The sequence below is a fragment of the Pocillopora damicornis genome, chromosome 7 (assembly GCF_964200805.1).
Source record: "Pocillopora damicornis chromosome 7, jaPocDami1.2, whole genome shotgun sequence".
In the NCBI taxonomy this organism is placed as follows: domain Eukaryota; kingdom Metazoa; phylum Cnidaria; class Anthozoa; order Scleractinia; family Pocilloporidae; genus Pocillopora; species Pocillopora damicornis.
The window spans coordinates 373147-397185 of NC_142676.1; the positions used below are offsets into that span (position 1 = coordinate 373147).

At 38.5% G+C, this 24039-nt stretch overlaps 5 protein-coding genes across 6 annotated transcripts; all 5 read left to right on the forward strand.

Annotated features, from left to right (window-relative positions):
* The first annotated feature begins 14 nt into the window (after window positions 1-14).
* Window positions 15-1995, forward strand: LOC113672369 (uncharacterized). The gene has a single exon (XM_089211678.1). It carries the CDS (start codon window positions 57-59, stop codon window positions 1233-1235), a length of 1179 nt encoding a protein of 392 aa, XP_089067804.1. The 5' UTR covers window positions 15-56; the 3' UTR covers window positions 1236-1995.
* Window positions 1996-3735: 1740 nt separating this feature from the next.
* On the forward strand, window positions 3736-5820 carry LOC113672357 (troponin C). Its single transcript, XM_089211680.1, has 3 exons — window positions 3736-3982; window positions 4634-4870; window positions 5333-5820. The coding sequence occupies exons 1-3, from the start codon at window positions 3970-3972 to the stop codon at window positions 5377-5379; spliced, it is 297 nt and encodes a 98-aa protein (XP_089067806.1). The 5' UTR covers window positions 3736-3969; the 3' UTR covers window positions 5380-5820.
* Window positions 5821-6007: 187 nt separating this feature from the next.
* LOC113686897 (protein-cysteine N-palmitoyltransferase HHAT) lies at window positions 6008-14918 on the forward strand. Of its 2 annotated transcripts, none has more exons than XM_027204579.2 (12): window positions 6008-6361; window positions 6478-6559; window positions 7743-7902; window positions 8661-8725; window positions 9177-9287; window positions 10195-10392; window positions 10912-11142; window positions 11582-11904; window positions 12593-12628; window positions 13153-13354; window positions 13882-14023; window positions 14349-14918. In XM_027204579.2, the coding sequence occupies exons 3-12, from the start codon at window positions 7743-7745 to the stop codon at window positions 14438-14440; spliced, it is 1560 nt and encodes a 519-aa protein (XP_027060380.2). In that variant the 5' UTR covers window positions 6008-6361; window positions 6478-6559; the 3' UTR covers window positions 14441-14918. The 2 variants fall into 2 exon arrangements, with proteins under 2 accessions (XP_027060380.2, XP_027060381.2); XM_027204580.2 differs by having other exon boundaries at window positions 6205-6361; window positions 6502-6559.
* Window positions 14919-15535: 617 nt separating this feature from the next.
* On the forward strand, window positions 15536-17440 carry LOC113686898 (uncharacterized). The gene is made up of 2 exons (XM_027204581.2): window positions 15536-15936; window positions 16779-17440. The coding sequence occupies exons 1-2, from the start codon at window positions 15677-15679 to the stop codon at window positions 16873-16875; spliced, it is 357 nt and encodes a 118-aa protein (XP_027060382.2). The 5' UTR covers window positions 15536-15676; the 3' UTR covers window positions 16876-17440.
* A 1248-nt stretch (window positions 17441-18688) lies between these two features.
* Window positions 18689-22155, forward strand: LOC113686926 (uncharacterized). The gene is made up of 2 exons (XM_027204609.2): window positions 18689-19098; window positions 21368-22155. The coding sequence occupies exons 1-2, from the start codon at window positions 18821-18823 to the stop codon at window positions 21945-21947; spliced, it is 858 nt and encodes a 285-aa protein (XP_027060410.2). The 5' UTR covers window positions 18689-18820; the 3' UTR covers window positions 21948-22155.
* Window positions 22156-24039: the final 1884 nt, after the last annotated feature.

Genomic DNA, 24039 nt, shown 5'->3' on the forward strand with positions numbered 1-24039 from the left:
ACTTTAAATAAGTCAGCGGCCATCCTTGTGATAAAACAAAACTGAAAGTCGTTTAGATGGCGTTCGCGTCTGTTATTTTCTTGGTTATTTTTGCGGCTTTTTGTTTCCTGCAAGAAGGAAGGGCAACTAGAGAATGGTACAAGGAGGATTTTCCGAATCCTACGAGAGATGTTAAAGGTTGTGGTCGTAGAGGAGAGGTTTCCTGGATCTGTGATCCGGAGAATATTCTCAGCTACAATGCTGCCAACAAGATTGAAGAGTTGATATATTCAGTTGTTAAAAATACTGATTCAGGGTGCAGCAACGACGAGAAACCTGGATTTCAAATTGGCGTTGCAGTTTTAAACCGAATGAGAGGCATTCCTGGTGAACCTGTTGAAGAAACAGCGAAGACGTTTGCCAAACATTTACATGACAGCTGGGGTGTCGGCCACGCGGGATGTGATGACGGAGCAATGTTGCTGATTTCCATTTTAGATCGTCAACTGTATGTCTCCACAGGAAAAAGAGCCATGGAATTGTTATCCCATGACCAGATTGATATTATCATTGAGGAAATGAAGCCATACATGCAAAAGAGAGATTACGATCAAGGTGTGGAACTCGCCATTGTCCGAATGGGTGAAGTTTTCAGCGGTAAAGTCCTCGAGCGTTCAACAAACTATGGTCTTATCGTCTTCTGTGTGCTGTTGATCATTATTGTTGGTGTTGGGCTGTACATTGGGCATAAGCAAGAACAAGAACGTAAAAGATGTGAAAGAAAACTGAAGAGAATTCAAGACGAAAGAGACAGAGCTAGACAGTCTCAAAAAACTTATGAAAGCAAATCATGTCCCATTTGCTTGGAGGAATTTCAGCCGGAAACGAAAACAAGGCTGTTGGCTTGTGGTCACAAATACTGTGAACCTTGCTTGACCAAGTGGCTGGAAGACCATGCAACTTGTCCAATCTGCCGCCAATCAGCTGACAGACGTGAAGATGAAGGTGGTGCCTGCCATACCTATGACTTCCTCCCTGATCTTCAGTTCCGACTGATGATGTTACAGCTGCAGCACCCATCATTTGTTACACCCACCATGGTGGACAGATGGGGCAGCAGCAGTTACACAGGGAGTTTTACTTCTGATCCCATTTTTGTCAGGTCACCTATGGTTGGGGGAGGTAGCTTTGGCAGTGGTGCAGGGTTTGGTGGAGGTGGAAGTAGTGGAGGTGGTGGTCACGGAGGCAGCTGGTAACATGCACAAAGCTGTATCAGGTCAAACCTAATGGATATTTGATGAAGACTTTCACAAGCAAAGAACTTACGGAGGGTACCTCAGTTTTAAATTCTGGAGTTCTTGTAGAGGGTCTCCATGCCTTTTTGTTTGTCCTCTTTCTACTAACTAAAGGTAAATTTTGTGTACACATTGTCATAAGGCTCACAATGATGATGATGACATTGATATCAGTTTCCAGGCTAGTGCAGCTCAGAATAAGTTGGCATGGACAGTTTTTCATTGCTGTACAATGTATATGTAAAACATGACTCAAATATGAGCTGAAAAAAAGTTGTCTTCCGTGAACATCAGGTTACTGGTTCAAAAATGGGTCAGGATTGGTTAAGTAAACTTAATGTGTCATGGCACTACTAGGCTAAACTAAAAGGGATGTTTTGCTTGATATTATGTGATATCTTTAATTCCCAAAAGAGCCACAGTGAAGACTGTAGTGTTATTTGTAGTCTGCAGTAGCACTTTTATTTGCCATAAATAGTGGTCCGCAATCATCACATAGTATTCTACCGAGTGAGGAAAATAGAGTCTTAGTGTCATCAGATAAAAAAATCCTCAGTTTTGAATTTGAAGTTTGTTCATTCCATGATGTGCTGAATATTTCAAATTATGAAAATCGAAAGTTGATAACTTCTTATGATTACAACTATTTGGTTTATCCATGGATCAATTGTTCAGATTTTGAAATGTAGAGGTAACATCTTTATTAAATGAAAATACTGTGCTATGGTTGTTGTGGCTTTTGTTTGGATGTTGAATGTTATTTTTGAAGTTGGCAAGAAGGATGCAATTAGCATATTCAAGGCTCAAGAAAATTAATTGCTATTTGGAGATATTCGACTCAAACTGTGTCTTATACGTGTTAAACCGTTTGGTTTCCCATGACTACGCATTTTATACTGGTCCTAATGTTTTCAATGGCCTTCTGCAATGCACAAAGGAAATTAGTCACGTAATCAAGAGATATTTGTGTAACAAGCGACAAAATGCAGTACTTCCGCTTTCTGATTTCCCGTATCGTTCCAATTGCCATCAACTTTGAGACGATTTTGCGATCCTAGCGATCTTTTAAAACACAAAATTAAGAAGTAAGTCAGTTTTTGCTGACATGGTTCGTCAAGCGGTCACTTGGCCTTCTTTTCATGTAATCTTCCCGATCTCTCGAGCATTGTTTTGGACGATCTGAGCTGATTCGGATAATCATACGGAAGGCGTGTTTGGTTAATAAATGAAACCTTTGGACTAGAATGGGTTTTTTTTATTTTAGAGCTGTAGACTGACACGTGCTCTAAGATGGGGACTTAAATTATGGGTACAGAACTAATTCCAAAAATAGGCAGAATCTTATGCTGTTTTGGGTTTCTCGTGGAAAAAATATTTTCTCTAACAGTCACATAGGGCTCAGAACAAATTATTACAAAGTTGTCTCGTATGATTTTTCATAACTAAGCAGACCAGGCCTTATTCAAAATGTACAACCCTAGACGTGCTCTTTCTTTCAGAAACCTATTTTTTTTAATTACAACCTGTTATTGATGGTGTAAGTTTCAAAGTCACGCTCTTGAATAACAATTAAGGAGTGAAGAGCGGTTCTCTCGTGGATCCGAGTCACTGATTTTCAACTATTCTTCAACAAACGAAGATCTTCAAGTAGTAAAACCTTTTGAGCTTTAGCGCTGAGTCAAATAGGGATAACATTTATTCTAGTTTAAACTAATAAATAAAGCTGATTTCAATTTTTTTTAACCGGAATAGAAAGACATTCGCTCGAAGACCATTTCGAAAAATTTCGATCAAATTGCTGTTCCGATATAGAGTTTGTATTTTTAGTTTGAATTTTTTTGTTTGCAACCGGCCAAATAATTTCCCGATTACGGTGTTGATGTTGTTCCCAAAACAAATTTAAGATGCATCAGCGAGGAATTGTCATTCGGCATTATCTGCTCCTGATGTGAGTCAAATTAAATGAAAACAAGCGTTTTGTTGACTGAAACTTGAACGTCGATGACGCCACAAAATAAATGTAGATTCCCCCGTTTATTTGTTTCGCTGACTTCACCAGAACAGTTGTTTTAGCGAAGCGAGGTTTATTGATTTACAAAGTATCACTAAATAACTCGAAGGATTTCAAATGGATGTTTTTCCTGCTCATGAAATCAGCAGCTTAAGTTCCAAAAGCCCGCCGTGGCTTTTGAATAATCTATTGAACGTGGCTAAAACTTGATGCAGTTATTGTTGTGATAGCCAGTTCTACGTGCGCAAAAAAAGGATTGATCAAACAGGCGCAAAAGAACAGGTGAACTGCCGAATAACTAAGAAAACACTTTGATCTCAAATTCGACTGAAGAAAAACAACCGCTAAACACGTAAGATCAACTTAAAGAAAATATATCATTACGTATTTGCTGTTAAAACTCTGAAGTATTCCTAATATGACATAGCGTAAGTATCCAATAGATTTACTGAAAAATAATTCATCCATGGACTTATTGAGTGACTGCCCAGGGGGGTTTACGTGATTAATTTAGTCACAAAAATAACGATGACTGTTGATGGGGTATTTTGAATGCGTCATAACAAACACAAGCACGAGTTGTAGTTACCACCTAGCTAGGATATAAAACACGTTGTCAGTCATGCCCCATTTAGATCAGAGTGAGAAACTAAGCTTGAGCTGAATATAACGCGCTTTCTTAAGATGGTATCTCGAGGTAAGATTATTTTTTCAATATTTTAAAGCAGTAAGCAGCTAGCTCCCAACAAAAATATATTCAAAATCACCTTTTGTATGGCTTCATAATATTAAATGAATAGCTTTATTGTCTATAATATGAGCCATTAAAAGTATTTTTTGTAACGAGTTCGAGTCCGTAGAAGGAAAATTTTTTAAATTTTTTATAAAGCTAAACCTAAACCTAAAGCTTCCTTTAGATGTTTTCTTTTTTCAACGCTAAATATCTAATTCATTGCGTGCTCCTAGTCTTCGAATAAAGCGCTTCAGCCGAAATGTTCCCGTTTTTTTTCCCTCAAAGATTTCCTTAAAAATAGAGATTAGTCGGTATTTATCGCCTGACGGGGGGAGGGGGGGGGGAGGATGAAGGATTTTTTTGGGGGGGATCACATGGTTTTCAGGAGAAACGAACAGAGTGTGAAGGGGGTCTGCGGAAAATTGACTTCCAATCAGATGCCAATGAGAGAAGATCACAAAAATATTACAGAGCCTTGTGGGACCTACAACCAAAGACCTGTGACCCCCCCCTCCCCCTCCCAGGCAAAAAGTAATAACAGGTTCCTCACCTTTAGTCCTTATTTATCTTATCTGAAGATATCAAGAAACCCTGATTTCATTCATTTTTTCTCAGGCCACAGAAAATTAAAGGAAAAGAAAATAAACGAAGAAGACCGTCAAAACTCCTGCCACACAACAAAAGATCTTATGTCTGCCTTCCATATTTTTGACGCTCAGAATAAAGGGTACATCGAGTCACGTGAATTAAGAGAAGCACTTGGACTTACAGGTGCTGGTATCCCTGACGACGAGCTTAAGAAAATGTTGCAAGAAACAGGTCTTCTGACAGACAGAAAGATAACCTTTGCAGGTAAATTTTTATGCCGACGATTCATGTAACAACAGCCGCGACAACAACGAAAATAACATAACAATGATAACAAACCTAACACAAAGACAAAGCAAGAAAAATAAAAGTGAATGAGGGAATGGTCATTATTTATCGTCCGGGGGGAGGGGAGGGGGTATAATTTTCGTTGTGGCTCGATTAAAGTTACCTGATCCCCGCATTATGCATTAGGTTCTGTAACATTCTTATGATCACACCTCGTTGGCAGTCAGTGACTGGCAGTCAATTTCATACAGTGCCCCCTTAATACTTTTTGTTTTTGAGGACAGACCTTCTCTCCGCTCTCCCTGAAAGCCATGCGTCCCCCCCCAAAAAAAATTCCTCCTCCTCCCGAGCGATAAAAAAATTAGAACTATAAAATTATTAGGTGAGCTATATTACCTCGCTTCTTGCTAATTTTTTTTCCCGCCGTCTTCCTTTCAGAATTTACCTACCTCATGTCTAATTCCAGTGCTGGTGAAGATTCTTGATGAAAAGAAATTACGCAAGGCTTAGGACCTCCATCCCCCTCTCATCTCTGCCGCACTAACAGGGAAGCGTTAGGGAGGCACGCGTATACAAAGAGGATAGAAAGAGTTGCGCTTTTTTCATCACCGAATACTTTCAGCGATATGCTGCTGCATCCAAAGGGTAGTGGTCTTCAGTTTCACATGTCGATAACTGAGGAATCCTCATATCAGTCTGGCACCTCGTCGCCGAAAAATACCCAGATTATATATCTATGAACTACTTCGAAAACATGTTCTCCTTAAGTTTTTCAGTCCCATAAATAAGAGGCGTCAAGACTTTTAGAAACTCACTAGGTCCGTTATATCACTTACACAGCGCTAAATGCGTGTGGGTTACGATACTTCTTGCTTTGTAAGCATGCCGAGATAATGAAATAAACTTGCGAAAATGGTCGGAAATAATCTGATTGTCTGTCATTTCGGTTTATTCGTTCAAACTTGAAGACGTAAGATAAAAGCTTAGAACACCAGATTTGATTCTTATGTTGAAGCTTTATCAAGAGTTTTATATTCTCTTGAGCCTTACCCAACACATAGTTTTCAGCTTTTCTGGCCCAACTCCACCCACCGATAGGGGGTCTGATAGCGCAATGTGAAATGGCGTGTTCCCCATGAAATGTCAGACGAGATCTCGTTGTTCCCGAAGGAAGTCCATTGACCGTGGATGACATTTAAAACAATTTTCTCGAAGTGGAAATAGTGGAGTAGGGTCTGGAGAAAACTAATGCTCATGGACGCTTAGTTAAGAAAATATAAAGTGTGTTCAGAATCGTGCGTTTGGCAGCCGCTGATCAGTTAATCAAGGCTTCTGTTTAACCAGCTGAAACTGGAAGTTAATGATATCGATTCAGCTGTTGGTGACTGTTAAGGTTCATTCCTCATGAATGTGATTCTAAAATGTTGTAGTATCAGTGGAATATTGTGCGATAGACTTAAGAAGGAGGTAAGGTTTTTTCACAAATTTGGGTACGTGGGTACATTTAATCGGAAAGGGGCAAAGGTGTGCGCGATTGGATTTGATGTTGTTGTAAACCAACTTCCTTCGGATCTATAATTCAGCTGTTGCCTTTCCATGTGGCACAGAATAGTGAACATTGCCGAAAAAAGAGGAACAGCTGGATTCTGCGGGGAAATTTAATAGGTAAGTACATATCCATGAGATACGTTTTATATCTGTTATCTAATTCAGCTCTCTGTGCCTCGCGCGTGTGATTTACGTGCCAAAGGGACCTGTGAAACGTAAACTGGAGTTTACGTTGATTGTGAATGTTCAATAACAATGAAAACATTGTAGAGTTTAAATGTATCGGTAATTTCACGCGGTTTCAAAACTATCAACAATGATCACGCAAAATAAATAATTATCTTCCATTCAGATGTCTAACTGATCGAGGAGAGTGAAGCAGATCTCCGAACTTAGTGTTTCTGCATACAGTTTTTGTATCCAGCTTCTTAAGACTCAACTTTAAATTTTTCTACAGTTTAAGTGTTATGCCTGTGTCGTTGCACTGTACACATCATTGTAGTGGACTCTGTTGCTTTTACTATAGACTATTGGGTTTATTTCCTTTTGGCAAAAAGTCAATTTTTTTTTTCACGTAATGAATATGTTTTGGGGATATGAATGGGTAATTTGTTTCCCAAATCTACTCATAGTTTTGATAATAAGAAGGACATTGTGTTGTCCAGTTCTGCCTATAATTATACTCATGATTAACATATCAGACTTGCTTTGCTGTAAGACTGAATTTGTTTTTCTAGTGATGTTTGATATCAGCCAGCCTACTGAACCCCTTCAATTTCACTTCTAGTCTAGTTCCACTGCTAATAATATACATGAAAAATTACAGCATCTGATTGGCTGAAAATGAGGACATTTTTCATGTAACATGAATGCAAAATTGTAACAAAGTTGTGCAAATTGCTGATGGTGTGCACCTTGTCAAAATTTTATCTGTCATGACTTACTGTCACAGTGATGCTTTTTTCATGTAAATTATCAACGAGTAACAACATGATCTTTCTTGCAATTTGGTGTAAATGAGCATTTTTCAAATACAATAAATTGCACTCGCCCTTGTGGCTTATGCAATTTTGTGGTCTTTGAAAAATTTACTTTTACTTCTTAACACCAATACATATTTGTACATATTCATTTTTTGGTGCTGGATTAATCAAACTACATTATTGCATTTTAAATTTTGTAGAATATCTTTTTTTTTCATGATTATCTTCATTTTTTATTTAAGTTATGTTTCTGAACAAATCCTACTCTCACTTAATATATTACTCCCAACACATTTTTACTATTTTTTTCATGGTAGATGTCCACCTCTGACATGGAAAATGTGGATGAAAACAAGAGTAGTGATCATCAGAACAGAAAACATGGCCCTCTACCTTTGGCTGAGATTTCAGTTTATTGGGTTGTGTGGATTTCTTTGTTATCATGTGCCATGTACAGCATTTACAAAGCTTCTGAAGGTGACCAAAGCATAGCTTAAAATAGTTCTGTTGCTAAGAAGTACATTTGTTCAGAGATGGACATGACATTTGTTTCATGACATTTCTGTAATTTAGGAAACCAAACAACTCAGGCATTCATTGCTGTAGAAAATACCCAGCATAACCCTTCAGTAATTTTAGAGGGAAGAATTGTTTGAAACCATTATTACTTAAAGGCATTTGATGAAATAAAAATACAATTTCTCTGGAATTATGTGTACTTCATTTGGCCTTTTTGGTCGATATACTTGATGCATTAATTTACATCTTGACCAATAATTGACCAATATGCTGACTCTTAGTCAGCCAATATGTGGCCAGTAGTAGACCAATGGTCCGCTGATATTTGACCAACATTAGTAGACATCTCAACTGAGACATCAAGGGACTTAAGTATCAGTTGAGCATCAGTCAGCTACTGGCCAACTGACTGTGGGCCTGAGCTACTGATGAAAAGTCTTCTTTTTATGATAAAAGTTTTAGATTTTTCCTATATATTTTTTTTATCTCAGTCATGTTTGAAAGTAAGAGAATTAAAGCTTCTAGACAACCTTTAACTAGTTTTGATGATTTCATGTGTTGAAATCCAAACTGAAGGAGCCAATGGTGGTCTTTCTCAAGCAAGACATCAATTTTTTTTTTGAAATAACTATCTTACGATTCAATGGCTCTGAGAAATCATAAACTCCATAAACTTTGAGTGGCAATTAAAAAGATTTTCTCTCAAATCTTTACAGACTATAAAGATGAGATTTATGCAGATGACCTACAGGAGGGATGGAAATTTATTGGAAGAAAAAAGGTTAGACATCCTAGCTATTAAAACTTGGCCTGATTATCAATCACTGGCACAGTCCATCATGGGAATGAGTTATCAGTGACAAAAAACTAAAAACCGCATGAACTTCTTTTCCCAGTGTTAATCAGACAATATTTATTTTTGTCACTGATTATTTCTGATGTGTTTACTACAGACCAGGCTGAGAAATTGAGCCTTCTCCCTGTTTAGTTCTTCTTACACTGTCCGTATGTCATCAAGAAAACAAGTAGGTTGTTGTAGTGATGTAACACCAAATTCTCTTAACAAATTTACAAGGAAATGTGTAGCAGCTGGGAGGGAGAATTAGAAATTAGATTTTGGGAGTTAAAAGACTGATAAGTTTTGTATCTTTTCTGTCTGTGCTCCTTCCATTTGTTTAGGGAATGTTGTATGATCTGCTAATTTTTTTGCTTGTTTGCTTTATTGTTTGCAGGATGTGACTGATTTTGAGTGGGAATTTTGGATAAGTGCAATAAAATCCTTGATGCCTGCCATGTTGGTTCACATGCTTGGAGGACTCTTTTTCTCAATATTTATTCCACAGGTGAAATGTGAAAGAACTCTTTTTTTTCTTGAATCTACTCAATCTCATGGAAATGAAATTTAATTTTTACCCAGTCTAGTAGCAATTTCCCAGATGAAAAAGCCACATCATGGAATCTCAGTAGCTTTTGTAACCTTACCTTCAGTATTTGGGGAACCTGAAAATATCAGTGTGATATCAGGAAAATTAAACAAAAAGGAATGAGAAGGGCTGAGAATTGACAAGATTAGCACAGATGTGTTAATCATGAACTTTAAAAGAAAATTTGCTTAATTTTTCAAGATGCATAAACAATGTTGAGCTTCTTGGAACAAGTTGACAGAGAACACCCAGTTCATAACCTTTTATTTTCTATTATTCATGAAAGTAGAGGTGAACAATACTTGCTAATCATTTCTGAACAAGCCAATCAGTGTGTGCAAAAAGCACTATTTACCTGTGTGGTGTATGCTCATGAACAACTACTCATTGAAGGGGAGGTGGCTCGTGGTGGATATTAGGGACCTTTAGCACTCAGAACAGCAATACCAAGGGAGATGTCAATTAAAAAATGATTCATGTTTCTTGTTAGAATTTTGCAAATGGCTGGATGTGTTTACTGTCTCTTATTAATAAATTTGCTGTCATGGTTTCTGTTATCAGTCTGAGAAAACTTAAATTTTGGTTATTTCATGTTGTTGTTTTGTAGAGGACAACTAAGAAATGTACAAAGTTTTAAAACACTTGTGCTCAACTATTGTCGTGCCCAATTGATCTCTTGTTTGCCATGCCTGTGTTGCCATCGCAGACGTGGTTTGCTTGAGGTCCCTACCTCCTCAACTGCCACTTTCCTCTGTCACCAAAGGGTGTGTTGGAGAGGTTGTAATTTATATAGAATTAATTAATGTGTCTGTCTTTATCTTTTTAGCTCAAACCACTGTATTGCCTTGCCTTTGCCTTATCATTTTTGCTTTATATCACCGGCCTCAAACCAGTTTTGTTCATGGTTGGACATTGCCTGCTTGTTTATGCCTCTTGTTTCTTGTTCAAGTCGATCATTGCCATGTGGATCTGCTCTCTTGGTATTGTTCTCTCTCTACAGATACACTCAGTAAGAATGTGGCAGGTAAGAAACTTCAGATCAATGTCAGTATCTGAGTAAATGCACACCTACCCCTCCCCTGACCCAACATTAATCCTAACATTTTATCAGTTGACTTGGTTACTGGGTCAGGGGAGGGGTAAGTGTGCAGTTGCTCAGACAAGGACATTGATCTGTAAATTCAAATGTCTGTGTTTAATTTTTGTTGTTATGTTAATGTGGGTCTTGTTGATGGTGTTGGAGCTGTCCAGTTTCTTTCAAACAATTTATTTTTCAAGTATAATTTTATAATGATTTAAGAGAATCAGAGCTCATGGTCTCACGGGTAATTTTAATAAGACTGTTTGAAAGATGAGATGACGCAGGGAAACCGAGAAATCTGACAGAAAACAAACTTGAAATTTCCATTCTCGAGGGTGGTGTATACAAATCAACAAGGTTGAAAGCGTGCGCCCTGTGTGGAGCAAGGAAAGAAAAGTGTCGCAAAATTTTCTTCATTTTGATTTGTAACGAGAAATTTCTTCCTTATTTTCGTTTCTCCAGATTAATCCTCTGAGTCCAATCGGAGAGATAAAAAATTTTACATTATTTGTATGCATGATGGGAAACCTCCGCTGCATAAGCTTTGGAATGGAATATTGCTGGCGATCACGTGAGATGAAAAAAGACAAACCCCTAAAGCAGTATTCGCTTATAGACATGCTGGTCTATAACTTTTATTTGCCGTTATTTGCCAATGGTCCTGTTGTCGACTTCGATACTTTTCAGAGGACAGTAAGTGGTTTTTGTTAATTGTAATACAAGTCCTAAAGCCTTTGTTTATACATTGATTACCAGCAAAACGCTCCTGCTTAATAGAATCGATTCTCTAGATTACCTCGCCAGCCTGTTGTTCCTAGAGCCCGTGTCCTTCAAAGTCTTCTCATGTTGTTTGCGCCAGTTCAGCCTGCGGGCAAAGTTGTCTTATTGGCTTCAAACTTAAACCTTGGTATGACTTGCTGAGTTATACTGTTCTGCATTCTGGCATTTTCAGTTTATCCTGTAACTTAATTATGTTTTGCTCTTAAACCGCTTTTCAATCAGGTGTCTTTAAACCAAACCACTTGTGATGCTGTGGTTTTCTATATATAGCTGCAAGTACTTCTGTATGGCATCTTTATACAGTTTATTTACATTTTTATGTTTCTCATACATGCATTCTCGTATTCCGTAGTTTTATCAACCGTACAGGCCGTTTACTAGAGAAGAGGTAAAATCCCTTCTATGGGGAACAGCACGCACCCTATTCTGGTACTTTTTCCTAGAGTGCTATTTACACTTTATCTACTCGACGGCCTTTACTCAAGACCCTCGCTTATTTAGTGCCTTGGACAATTGGGCCCTGTGTGGGATCATGTACTCTCAGCTACACATCTTTCTTGTTAAGTACAAGGTGTTCTACCGCTGTACAACCTTACTGGCGGAGGTCGATAGAATCGAAGTTCCTTTACTTCCCAGATGTGTCACGACACTGTACCTCTTTACTGACATGTGGAAGTAAGTAGCTTTGTGTCCTTTTGCCACTTCGCTCTCACGATTGGGAAATTGAATACTTTTGAGTGAGAAGGCTTCACAGGACAGCAGGCATGCGAACGACAGAAAGGGGAGAGGCACGTCACACGCGTGACACGATTGTGTACAGCACGTATAAAGCGCGCTCTTGGTGGAGACTATCAAAGTAGATTAACACTTTTCCAGAATCGAATACCATGGCGAATGTAACACGCATTTAGAACAGTGCACAGAAATTGCGAATTAAGTCGAGGAAGCAGATTGTTTTCCTGCTCAACTTTCCGTAAATTTATGACACCATCATTCTTACACTGTGATTTTTCACGGTTTCTTTATCGGCTTCAAATTTTCAGATTTAATAATCAGTTACAAACTTTTTCGCTCATCCTTCACCTGGAGGCAACGGTTTGGGTTGTCGGTGAGAAACTGAAAGTAGCTCTTGAATAAAGAGAAGAGATTAAAATTTTACCAATCCAGCGTTCCAATCGGTAAATCTTGGAGCTATGCAGAAACAAACCATGAGAACAGACCCAAAATTTCCCCATCCTTTGACTTTACTACTACTGATAGGGGAATCGTCTAAATCTCGTAAAAAACAAACCATCTCTGAAGAGTATTGTATAATTACAATGTAATGGTTTCAGAATGTCTTCCGTTTTGTTCAACTTCACAGATACTTCGACAGGGGTCTTAATTTCTGGATGAAAAGGTCAGTAATTTTCTATTGAACGTCCATATTCAAGTACTGATAATCAAGCTGCACTATTAAGTGTCAGAGCAGATGAAGGAAGGAAAGCAGAATGGCCGAGTGGTTAGGGCGCCGGGCTTGTAATCTGGTGGTTCCAGATTCATGCCCTCCACCCCGTTACTCACTGGATTGTTCTCAGTTGCCCCGTGCTCGACGCTTTGGCTGCGCTTTGGGGTTTACAAACACGGTGTTCATCTACGTCACTAATTTGTTTGTATTGACTGAAAAGCTCCATTGGGGGAGCGGTCAGTGAATGTTATTATTATTATTATTATTATTATTATTATGTTAAAAATCTGACATACGATAAGGTTGTTGTTGTGGGTTTGAAGGACCTTCATTAGCTAGCTTTCTTTGTCATTCTCAACTTAAGCTTCGTCGCTGATGAATAAAGCGAGCGCGGTTGTCAATGAAAGATTGTCAAAATAGATGCTGCTTTCACTGTGCATCGTGTGTATTGATAGGCATTCTATGGTTTGTTGCAGATATATTTACATACCTCTGGGAGGGTCCCGCACAGGTGTTTTTCGTCAAATTGTAGCTTCGTTTTCCGCTTTTGCCTTTATATGGCTGTGGCATGGCGCGCATGCGCACACGGTATGGTGGTTCATCCCTAATTGGATTGGAGTTGTGGTAGAATCTATGGCAGGCATTGTGTTAAAGCTTCCTTCTGTCAGACGATGGGAGGTAGGTATATTTGCGTTCGAATGAAATCTCAATTAAATTGATTACTTCAAGCTTCTTTTGAAAACGGTCCAATTCCGCTTAGAAGAGGGTCTCAATTGGGCGATGGCTTTTACGGCTAATGGTCAATATCTTTCTGTTGTGGTCACGAGAAATTTTTTTAAGGTTAACTTTTGACCGTTATGACTAACGGTTAAAATGTGTGAATTTTTTACGCCTAACGTCTAAATGTTATGGCCACTTATCAGTTGGGACCCTTTTGGAAACCATTAGTACTCAGCTACAGAGCTGCTCCCGTTCTCTGGATGGTACCGTAGCGTGAAGTGCCAGTAAGGGCTTGTCATAATGCAACGTAATAAAAATGCTGTATGTCTGCTCCAGCATCAGTAAAATTAATTTCATGGATAGTCTTTACTTGCTATCTTCAGACGCGATTCTCTATCGGTTATCATACTCAATGGCCTTCATCGCGGTTGTTATAACGCATTCCATGCTTTTAGTTCCAACCGTTTGGTTTCTTTCCTTTTCAGGACAAGCTTTCTCCAGCAGCATCCCGCCGGATTCGCGCCATGTTTGGTGTTGTGACCGTGTCTTGCTTGATTCTAAGTAACCTGGTGTTTTTGAGTGGATCCGAACCCATTTGGTTTTACATCAAGAGAATGTTATATTTCGGTATGTTCGAAAAGAAAAACATAGTAAACTTCTCTTTAATGTTATAACAATTGCGTAATTTGCTGTTTAAATCTAGTACCTTAAGCTAAATTTTCCGAGATAATCATGGTTTTTGGTCCGTGACAGAAAGAATTAGAAAAAATTTCGTTGCCGTTCGCATTCTTTAGGATTCTAAACATTTGGTTTTTGTTGTGCTGCGGAAGACGACAAAATTTGCTAAGGGGACAGGGGGTAGGGCAAGCAATGTGGTCCTTGTATGGTACTTTGATAACTCAAAACTCTCGTGTTATTTCATGTAGCCTAACTGTAATTTCTTTTTCTTTAGGTTGGCCCTCGTCAACTCTTCTGATACTTTTTACCATGTACCTCGTTGTACAAACAAATATGGAACTCAACCGACACATATCCAAGTGGTGATGGAACTAATTTTGAATGAAACTTATGGTTATCGGGGAAAGGTGTTTTTCGTCTTGTCACGAGCGTGAGACAAAGAAAAAATCTGAGTCCCCAGGAGGAATCGAACCTCAGACTTTCGAATTCCGCGCTCCGATGCTCTACCACTGAGCCACAGAGACTCCACGGTGAGCGAGGTCTATTATGAAGTTCGTATGACACGCGTCTTGCATATTGCTAGGATCAGCATGTGTCGATAACATCATGTTTGTAAATAGATTAAGAGAGATGGTAAGTTTTTAGCTCGGCAAAAAGAAACAGAGAAGTTATTATGGTTATTAATGATTCAAAAACATAGTATGATTTGTTATGATAAATTGATGACAGAAAATATAACTTCTCGTATGTTATTGTTTCATGCTTAGAAACAGTGACATTAACATTTTGGAAAATTTATTCTGGAAAACCTATGAAATAGGAATAAATAAAGTACTGTATACTACGTGATTATTTTTTTTTTTTGCAAAGCAAAAGCAAACCTCTGCCCATTCCCCGCAAGGTTTAGAAGTGTTACACTCGTTTTGGTGAAGCACAGTTCTCAATATTTTGCGAGAGGGCCTTAAGTTCATTATATTAATTTCTAACGCTTGTTCACGGTTTGTTTAAGAGGAAAGTGATTTAATTGGTTATGGGTTAAGTCCATTTTTTCACGTAATGTCGTTTCGATGGCCCACTTCGTTGGTTGTCTTCTTTTCATACAATCGTCTCTATCTTCTCGCTATTATTAAAGCAGTTGTCTGATTATAAAACTTTGATTTCTGATGCTTAAAGCAAAGCGGCTGTTTGACACACTTGAGCCAAAGACCTTAATTGGACAGCGAGCTAGGCAAAAAAAAATAATCATTTTACTCAGTAATTACAGGTGACAAAATTTCGAACTCCACGATGGACTTTCCGTGTGATAGTGAATTGATCAGGCTGGTGAGTGTTTTTCTTATTATGAAATTCATCCAGCCTGTTAAACATGGCTCTAACATCGTATTTCCCGTTATATAGTTTTCATTATCGTCCTTTGTTGGTGTTACCTGGAGGTGAAATTAATTCAAAACTTAGGCAAATAATTCAAGGCGTTTGTTACCATGTTGTGGGGACAAAAGCTTTGCCAAAATTGAGCTTCGCTGGCTTGTAATCAGAGAATTCAATCCGTCGTTTCGTGAAAATTAACAAACACTTTCCTTCGCAATTAACCACCCTTTGGTAATGTTCGTGGTGCTTGTGAGTGTTGTCACAATTATGTCCGCTACAAGAGTAACTTTTAGTGCGAAAAGTCTCCAGTTAAAGAATCATTCTCTGGGCGAAGTCCAAGGATGTTACATTCACAATCACACCTTGAACGTTTGCTTCCAAATTCGCAAAGGATTTATGAAATTACTGAAGATGAATGGCGATGAAATTCTACATTACAGGCAACTCACTCCTAAAATGATTCTTTACCAAGTCTTGGATCAAGCATTTGTTTGGTAAGCAAAATCAGTAAATTACTAATTTATGCGTGCACGGTATTAGTCGCAACCGAAAAAATCAAAGGCCTAAGCTATCAGAGCGACTGAAATCCTCGTAATCATGACTGCAGACAAAATCTTTAACAAATTTTACCTAAGCAATAGTGAAAATAAGGCTTGAAAACCATTCAGGCCTGTACGGGAATTTTTAAGTAGTGTTCATTACTGCGAGAATCGCTTACATATTCGTTTCTTTGTCCGAAGTTCGCATATACGATTTTCACATATTTATTGAACTTTATTCATAACTTAACGGGTCTATTTGGAACCAATCCAGTTGGCTTGTTAGCTCAGTTGGTAGAGCACTGTACCAGTATCGCAGAGGTCATGGGTTTAAATCCCGTTCAGGCCTGGATTTTTTTCAGGCCTTATATTTACTAAAACTCAAGTAGTGTTCATTACAACGAGAACTGCTTTCATATTCATTTTTTGTCCGCAGTTTACGTATACGATTTTCATCTATTTACAGTCAGGATAATTATTCCCTAAAAATTTATCATTCAGGTTTATTTTATTGAGGGGTAAGGCATAGTTTGCTGACGAAGTGCTGTTTCTTTGCGTATTTTCGGCGAAAAAGTTAAAAAACAAATTACAGGATATAAGTGATAATGATAATAAAAAAAATGACAATAACAATAATATTAACAATAATATCTAGAGCCGCACACTAATCGTGCATAGCTGTAGGGACGAGCACAGGCTTACTCAGAGAGCCAGTGATGTCATGAGTTCTTAAAATTGTTCGCTGCGATAGCCTATTCGATCTAAGTTGCTTATTGTTGTTCACATGTTTCCACAAGGTATGACTCTTCCATGACTCACGTCCCCAATAAAGTTCGTAGAACTCCAGAGGCCTTAGCAGCCTTGGTCAGAAAGAAGGGAACACCTGTGCTCTAAACCGTACAGAACCCCTATCGAGAGGCCATGTGCGAGCTTCACAATGTCCCGGAAGTCCAGCTACTGGAAAGACTTTCAGCAGCCCTAGCGGATACTTCTACACAGATAGAAACAATGAAGCCATTTCATGTGCTCTGTCTGAATGTTCTTAAAGCATCGGACACAGAAATTCAACCAGAGTTCAAGGCTGCGCATGACTTGAACTTAGATACTACTGGAAAGCGTAGCTGTGTGCGCCCGACGGCAAATAACTGCCGAGGAATGTGTGGCAAAGGATGTTCGTGTTGGAGTTGGGTCTGCGGCGATTGCTGCAGCCATGAGGGTTGTTACGAGCATGATCTCTGTTGTAAGGAAAACCCAACAAGTCCACACTGCCTTTTCCCGTATTTGTACGGTTTTACATGCTCCAGATTTGGAGGTTATAGGGATTGTTTGAATTGGAGATGGTGGGGATAACGTGGATCGAGAAGTGGACCAAAAGACATTGATGACATAATGCTGGTGCAATTAAATGATTATAAAAACCAAAATGAGCATGAATAAAAGCAATATTCATTGATTAACATCCACGGTTCTCTGTTTTCGTACAATACATGGCTGCCTCTGATGCAGTCAAATTGCGTATTTGCGTCAATTTTTTTTTTTATTAAAATATAAACACTATTTACAGAATGAAAATGGCATCGCTAACGTCAGTGATCAAGTAAAATTTATTTGGTCATTATCAGTTTTCGTTCCATTATCGCATACCGCTCACTGAGTGCATAAAGCTACGTCAAGACGACTCTTTGAAGTGGTTTTGAGTATTAAAACACGTATCAGTTGGAAAAATCAAAGCGATCCGATATTTACCGAAGAGGCATTGCGTGATTTATGTTCAGTAATGTTACTTAAGACATTACGAAATTAATCCGATTTGATACAATGTTTCTGGAAAGTGATACCTATTCATTGTCCACGAACAGCGAGCTCAAAACTAAAGGCTTAACCTTGTGAAAAAGGGTGGCTACATTATCCTAGGAATACTTTATCATTTTGTTTTTGCACCGTTAAAGTGTTTCAGTGAAGACAAAGAGGTTTCATTGAGGTATCAGTAGAGATAAATTAAAGTACGTCTACAGCCGGTTTAAGTCATGATAAATTAAGTCACATTTTCGGAAGTTAAAAACAAGTTAACTTTCCAAACACGGGAAGTTGTAACAATGTTGCAAATATTTGCAAGTACGATTTCTTCTCCTCCTCTTAAACAGGATGCCATTTTAAAGCTTTATTGAAAACAAACACGTAAATTGGACTTTGAGGAAAGGAAAGCTCTTGTAATCCACTAAGTTGAAAATGTCACTAAATTGAAATTTCATAGAATCTTACTTACTCTGAAGATCACTTTTCACTGTTTCGTATATTTTCCAATAACTTTATTTTTCATATTCATCTCAAACATATTAAGTAATTAGTGAACTGTCACGATGGCTTAAGTAAATGCTGATTTGTGTAAATAATATTATCAGTTTTCCTTTCGCAAAATTAACATCCTTGAAAGTCTTCAAAGAGTTTAAGGCAAAGTTTATGTGCTCTACATCACGTGCGCATTTTTAGAAAACTCTGCTGTTGAAGTAGAATTACTAATACAGGGATTTATTGGACTAAAATAGTTCACAGCGGGTTGTGTTACAACAGCAATAAATGATTGTCATTAGCTGAACGCAGATTTCTGTGAGCGGAGATAAGCGAGGTCAAAGAGGAAAATGATTTGGTGTCTATAAAAAAGTGTTTTTAACATACTAACCCAATATGAGCAGTATCCCAGCAACCATACAGGAAGTCTTAACAACGATTCAGAGCTAATCGATCCAATAAAACCCAATTACTTGTCCCCTCGCATTCATTTCTCTAAAAACGTTCACGCGCCAAGGATAACGAATGGTGGTAAATTGAGCTCGACACAATGAATCGCCCTACATTAACGCCTTTTTTGCTTGTAGTGATTTTGTGCATAGGAGGAATCTCCGATTGTACAGCTGTGGATCAAGGCCTCCGTTTGCAGAGTTATTCCGCAGACTACGTAGAGGGATGTTACGTCCACAATAAAACCTTGGGCGTCTGCTTCGATATTCGTGAAGGATTCATGAAATTGTTAAAGGCCAATGGCGATGAGATGGTTCTTTACATGGACCTTGGACCTGAAATGTTTTACTACAACATTATGGGTCAGGGTTTCATTGGGTAAGTGTGTGATTCAGTCCTCATTTGGAAATGGCTACCATTAATTACATCGAAGGACGAAAAAGGGCCTTCGTTTTAATTTTCCTCTTAAATTTTTATATTAGTTTCAAAGGGTAGTTCCTTAAAGTGCTCATGAAGCGAAATTTTTTTTTTTGCATTTTATGCTTGATAGCTGCATTTAAAATTAGAAATAATCGACCTTAGCGCCTAGCGAGTTCTCCTTGACCATTATTGGGGCATTGAAGGTACGATTTGGCAGCCAAAATGTGTGCCTGTTACGCGCGCGGCCAAAATGACCATGTTACGTAGCTGTGACGTAGAAAACTGTGAACACACGTCGTCAATTATCAGTAAGATAGGAAGAACGTATTACGTGGCCGAAGCGCCAAATGATGTTAGCTACAAGAATAATACACATAAACTGGGTATTTCTATACACTACTTTCGAAAGGATGTAGCTGTATGGCCAAAATAGACGCGTTTCGATCGTCGATATCGAGGAGATTTTACTCTTCAACGTCGTCGGCCTTATGCTCCGTAACGGCTTCGAAGACACCTGTTACGAACACATACCACTTGTCAAATCAGGGGAAGATAACCAATGAATTCGCCTAAAAAGAATGCTGATTAAGGGGCTAGTTTCTACGCCATACACGATTATCTAACATTCTTTTCAGCTGACATTTCGCAAGCGAAGAATGGTGAGCTCCTTATTGTTGTTTATTTCACGCGCTTGAGATGTACTCATACTCCGTGTCTTTCCACATGACTACATTTGCGCTTTTCTTATTGTATGAAAATCCTACCAATTGTAGTTTCCATCGTATTTTAATAACAGATTTACATCATTTGTAATGAAGTTCAAGCCCTTTCCTGAGCTGACCGTTATCCTGTTTCGAACTGTTGCGTAACAGTGCGAAACCTCTGGCAGATACTGGCATAAAGACAAGTATGAAGGGGCCGTGAATTCTCCTAACCTTGGTTTCCGAAAGGCCATCCCACAAGCTATCAATTACCCCCTGCCCTCAAGAAACTAAAAGTAGCATCAGTAGCATTATCATTGTGATAACAGCGCTGCCACGAGATAAATAAGGAAACACTAATTTTATTGAATTAGATGGTACCGAATCCAAGTGCCTTGTTACGTGTACAGTCGATGCGTAAGAAATATTCATTTATAGTACTAATGTCAGATTTTTCCTTTGAGTGGAATGGGTCATATGGCAATGCTGCACTTAAACCAAAGAAGTTTTTCTCTATTAAAATTCCTATTTGAGATTAGCTTGAATCAGATGACTATAAACTCACTCGTTTTCCGTTCGGTCTGAGGGGCTCGACGGTGGCGACGACAGCCTCTGCCTTTGCGATCTCTGAGGAAAGCAGAAACTTGCGGTGAAACTGCTCGATGAATTTTCGGTAAAAATCCATCGTGCCTCGTGATACAGCTGATTCTTTCGTAAAAAGTTAGCTTTTGGTTTACCAAGGGAATTTCTCTACAACAACGAAATTCTCGAGCACCGAGGGGAACCTTCAACGCACTTAGTGTGAAGGAATAAAATGTTATGGCAACAGAATTGAACACAGCTACCCACTCTTAACGTAGATTTCGTCATAGAAAACAAAACACAAACGCAGCAAACTAAACATTAAGTTACGGGTATTTTTTGTTCTGATCTTCACCTAAACACCGCAGGCAAGAAACCGTCTTCCTACGGCTGAACCGTACTCACAACTTCCGGTAGAGCTTGCTGAAGATAGGTATACTTCGCTATCGCACGTTATTTCAAGAGTATTTCAACGCTGACTGATACAAAATTATAAGAGATGTGAGAGATTTGCAAGCGTCAACTGAAAGTTTTCACAGTTTTCTACGTCATCAGCCGCTAGTTCGTTACCAGTCCACGGGACACTTATAAGACAAAATAAGAGCACTTCAGGGCGCCAAAAGACCGAGTTTTAAGTTGTTAGATAATTTTCTCCCATCGGAATTGGTTTGCACATATGATGAACAAAGTACTTACGCAAAAAATAAAAAATTCGTGTCATAGGCACTTAAAGAATTTCCATGATGTTCCTTTGTCTGCTTCATTTTTTGAAGCCTCAAGAATTAAAACAGGATCGATTGATTTTTTAGTTCATTAATTGACCACTTTTCGGTTTGAAATCCATGCCAGAAATCCATTCTCTGCTCAATCCTTTGCCATCACTAAACAATTTGATCCACAACAAGAAAGCCATTTAATTGGCAGAGCTTTTCCTCGTTCCACAGACATGGTCCTTCATCTGTTTATGTCCCTGCCAACATTCCCGCAAGTCCAGAAGCGCTGAGGGAGTTTTTGAGACGCAGTTCTCAGAATGATAAGGAACAAGAGGACCTCATGAAGAATCATTACCTGGAAGCCATAGGTGAGCTCCAGCATGTCCCAGAAACTCACTTACTGGAGCAGCTGTCTGCGGCCCTGGGCGATAACTCAACTCGTTTAGAAATTCTCCAGCCTTTTCATTCCTTGTGCTTCAACTTACTGAAAACTTCTGGTGTACAGATCGCACCCGAGCTACGAGCTGCACATGACATGGAGGAAGATTACGCTGATTATGGTCAAGACAGGCAGAAGCGCGGATGCGTGAGGCCAACGGCGAATAAATGCCGCGGACTTTGCGGTAAAGGATGTTGGTGCTGGAAGTGGTTTTGTGGAGATTGCTGTTGGCATCGGGGCTGTTATGAGCATGACCTGTGTTGCAAGAGGAAACCGTACAGTTCTTACTGTTTGGTGCCAATTGGTTTAAAGTGTTCTGGTTTCAGTTCTTATAAAAAATGCATGAAAAAAGGATCATGGTTGGGAAAATAATGCGCGAGATGATGATATTATACTCTGGCAAAACAAGAAAACGAGGGGTTCTGACTTTACCTGTCAGTTGTAGTTTAGTTTCACACATCTCAATGCAATTATATTTTCTCTCCAGTGGTTCTAAATACGCTTTATTCTGTTATAAGTACTGTCTCATTTACTGGTTGCAAAGATGTCATCATGGGAAATAAAGAAACTTGTTGGTTTATCAAGTAGTCAAGTTTTTCCTTTATCCGTTTTGAACGATCAATATACTAAAAACCATACTTGGGTAATTTCGAAAAATTCGGCGGAGTATAGGCTAGGATACCCTTCCCCAAACTTTCCAAAGATTTGTTAAAGTTTGTAAAAAAATTCAATATAAACGCCTGGTTTTTCCCATCCCTTCTCAAAGTTCTGCCAACTTGGCTAGTATACCTTTCTTGGCGATGCGACGAAGAAGATACCAGCTTTAGAGGTTTTTACTAAATCACCGAGAATGCCAATATCTTCCCACCAGTTGTCCCAACGAAACTAAGGAAACAAGAGCGGCACACTCGCCAGATGAATTTTTTTGTGATAGAGAATTCGAACAGCCAAGCTGAGCTACACTCTTTACATGCCATAACAAGCTAGCAATCTAACTAAATTTTAACATATTCAGGTAACACAATTAAATAATTCTGGCTTGGGCTCCGTTCTTACAGAGACCCGTTAAGTTAAGATCAGAGTACACTGGGAAGAAAAAAAAAAGGCAACTCCATTAATCATTGTCCATCTCATGTAACTTCCCTTCAGTCATGCAGATTTAATCACGGCTGCTTCGATCATGTAATTTCAGCTTTGATGGGATTCGAATTAAGAAATGCTCCCTTGTTGAAAATAATTTTGCTGAAATTCGTATGCGCGATTGTAATTCATGAATGAATGGCCTTATCCCTGAGTATCTCCTGTCCAACTCTTCCACAATGAAACACACAGTTCCCTAAGGGACTCCGTAAACAAACTGGTTGTTCCTTTACTGCAAGCTAACCTTCTGAAAATATTTTCATTATAATGGCGCAACCCTCTGGAACAGCTTACCCTTTAGTCTTAGACAGACAGAATCGCCTTCAATTTATATGTCAGACTCACAGCATTCATGGAAAACAAACTTTTAGTTACTAAATAATTTGATATTATAAGTAAGTAATTAATTATGTCAAGGTTGATTTTTTAGCATAGATTTAAATCTTATTATCGTGTTTTACATCCCAACAAATTTTAAGCGAGTGTAAAGAAAGATTAAAGATTAATCTGACTGCCTCAAATTAAAATCTCTTTAGAAACGACTCGAAATGTCTCTTTTGTTGCCCTTGAAATGTTCGCAGCGCTTAACCGCTGGGTTTAATCATCAAGCTGGCAAACTTGCCTCTGTAAACAATTGAATTTAATGCTCTAGTTGTTGATGGATGTAAAAAAAACAAAAATTGAAAACCAGTCATATTGCCACTCGACTGAATTAATCCTGATATACTCAATGACTTAAAAAAAATTTCCTCTGTATATGGATTAAAGGCATCGTAACAGTAATGGGTATCGAACTTCAAGATGAGAACTGAAAATATTCCTAAGAGCTCAGATTGTTCAAGTTCGTCTCTCATAATACTTTTCATTTTTGATAATCCTTGCCCTTTTTGTTTTATTTTTCCATTTAGGGTGTTTTTCTTTTTCACCAAAATAATACAGTTTTCCTCTCGAGTAAACTTTACTTTTCGAATCGAAACGAATCTTGAAATGTATCATCTGGCAGCTCTAAACTTTGATAAACCCAGCCTTGACACAGGCCACGAGCTATTGCTCACGCAAATATATCAATATAGTCTTAATCTGACATTCATCCGTTTGGAGTCATGTAGGTTCAGCATTTTGCTGCTTCCTGTCTGATTTTTCCATTTATGTCCAGAAATTCACGCGGTAACAAAAATGGCTAGATTTAAAAAGACTTTCGCCAAACTGAGTGAATGTTCATGGGTTTGTTGATTTTAGTCAAATTCGTTACAGCGAAATCAGCTTGGCGGAATTGAAAATTTGACAAAATATCAGTCAAATTTGTCAGAGCGAAATCAGCTTG

What these genes read in the sequence shown, in the direction of transcription:
- LOC113686897 (XM_027204579.2), top strand. Translation starts at nt 7,743, where the DNA reads ATGTCCACCTCTGACATGGAAAATGTGGATGAAAACAAGAGTAGTGAT. An exon ending in AATTTATTGGAAGAAAAAAG is followed by an intron (nt 8,726 to 9,176) that starts GTTAGACATCCT and finishes TATTGTTTGCAG; the next exon opens with GATGTGACTGATTTTGAGTG. An exon ending in CAAGAGAATGTTATATTTCG is followed by an intron (nt 14,024 to 14,348) that starts GTATGTTCGAAA and finishes CTTTTTCTTTAG; the next exon opens with GTTGGCCCTCGTCAACTCTT.
- LOC113672369 (XM_089211678.1), top strand. Translation starts at nt 57, where the DNA reads ATGGCGTTCGCGTCTGTTATTTTCTTGGTTATTTTTGCGGCTTTTTGT.
- LOC113672357 (XM_089211680.1), top strand. An exon ending in CAGAAAGATAACCTTTGCAG is followed by an intron (nt 4,871 to 5,332) that starts GTAAATTTTTAT and finishes TCTTCCTTTCAG; the next exon opens with AATTTACCTACCTCATGTCT.
- LOC113686926 (XM_027204609.2), top strand. Translation starts at nt 18,821, where the DNA reads ATGAATCGCCCTACATTAACGCCTTTTTTGCTTGTAGTGATTTTGTGC. An exon ending in ATGGGTCAGGGTTTCATTGG is followed by an intron (nt 19,099 to 21,367) that starts GTAAGTGTGTGA and finishes CTCGTTCCACAG; the next exon opens with ACATGGTCCTTCATCTGTTT.
- LOC113686898 (XM_027204581.2), top strand. Translation starts at nt 15,677, where the DNA reads ATGTTCGTGGTGCTTGTGAGTGTTGTCACAATTATGTCCGCTACAAGA. An exon ending in TTGGATCAAGCATTTGTTTG is followed by an intron (nt 15,937 to 16,778) that starts GTAAGCAAAATC and finishes TGTTTCCACAAG; the next exon opens with GTATGACTCTTCCATGACTC.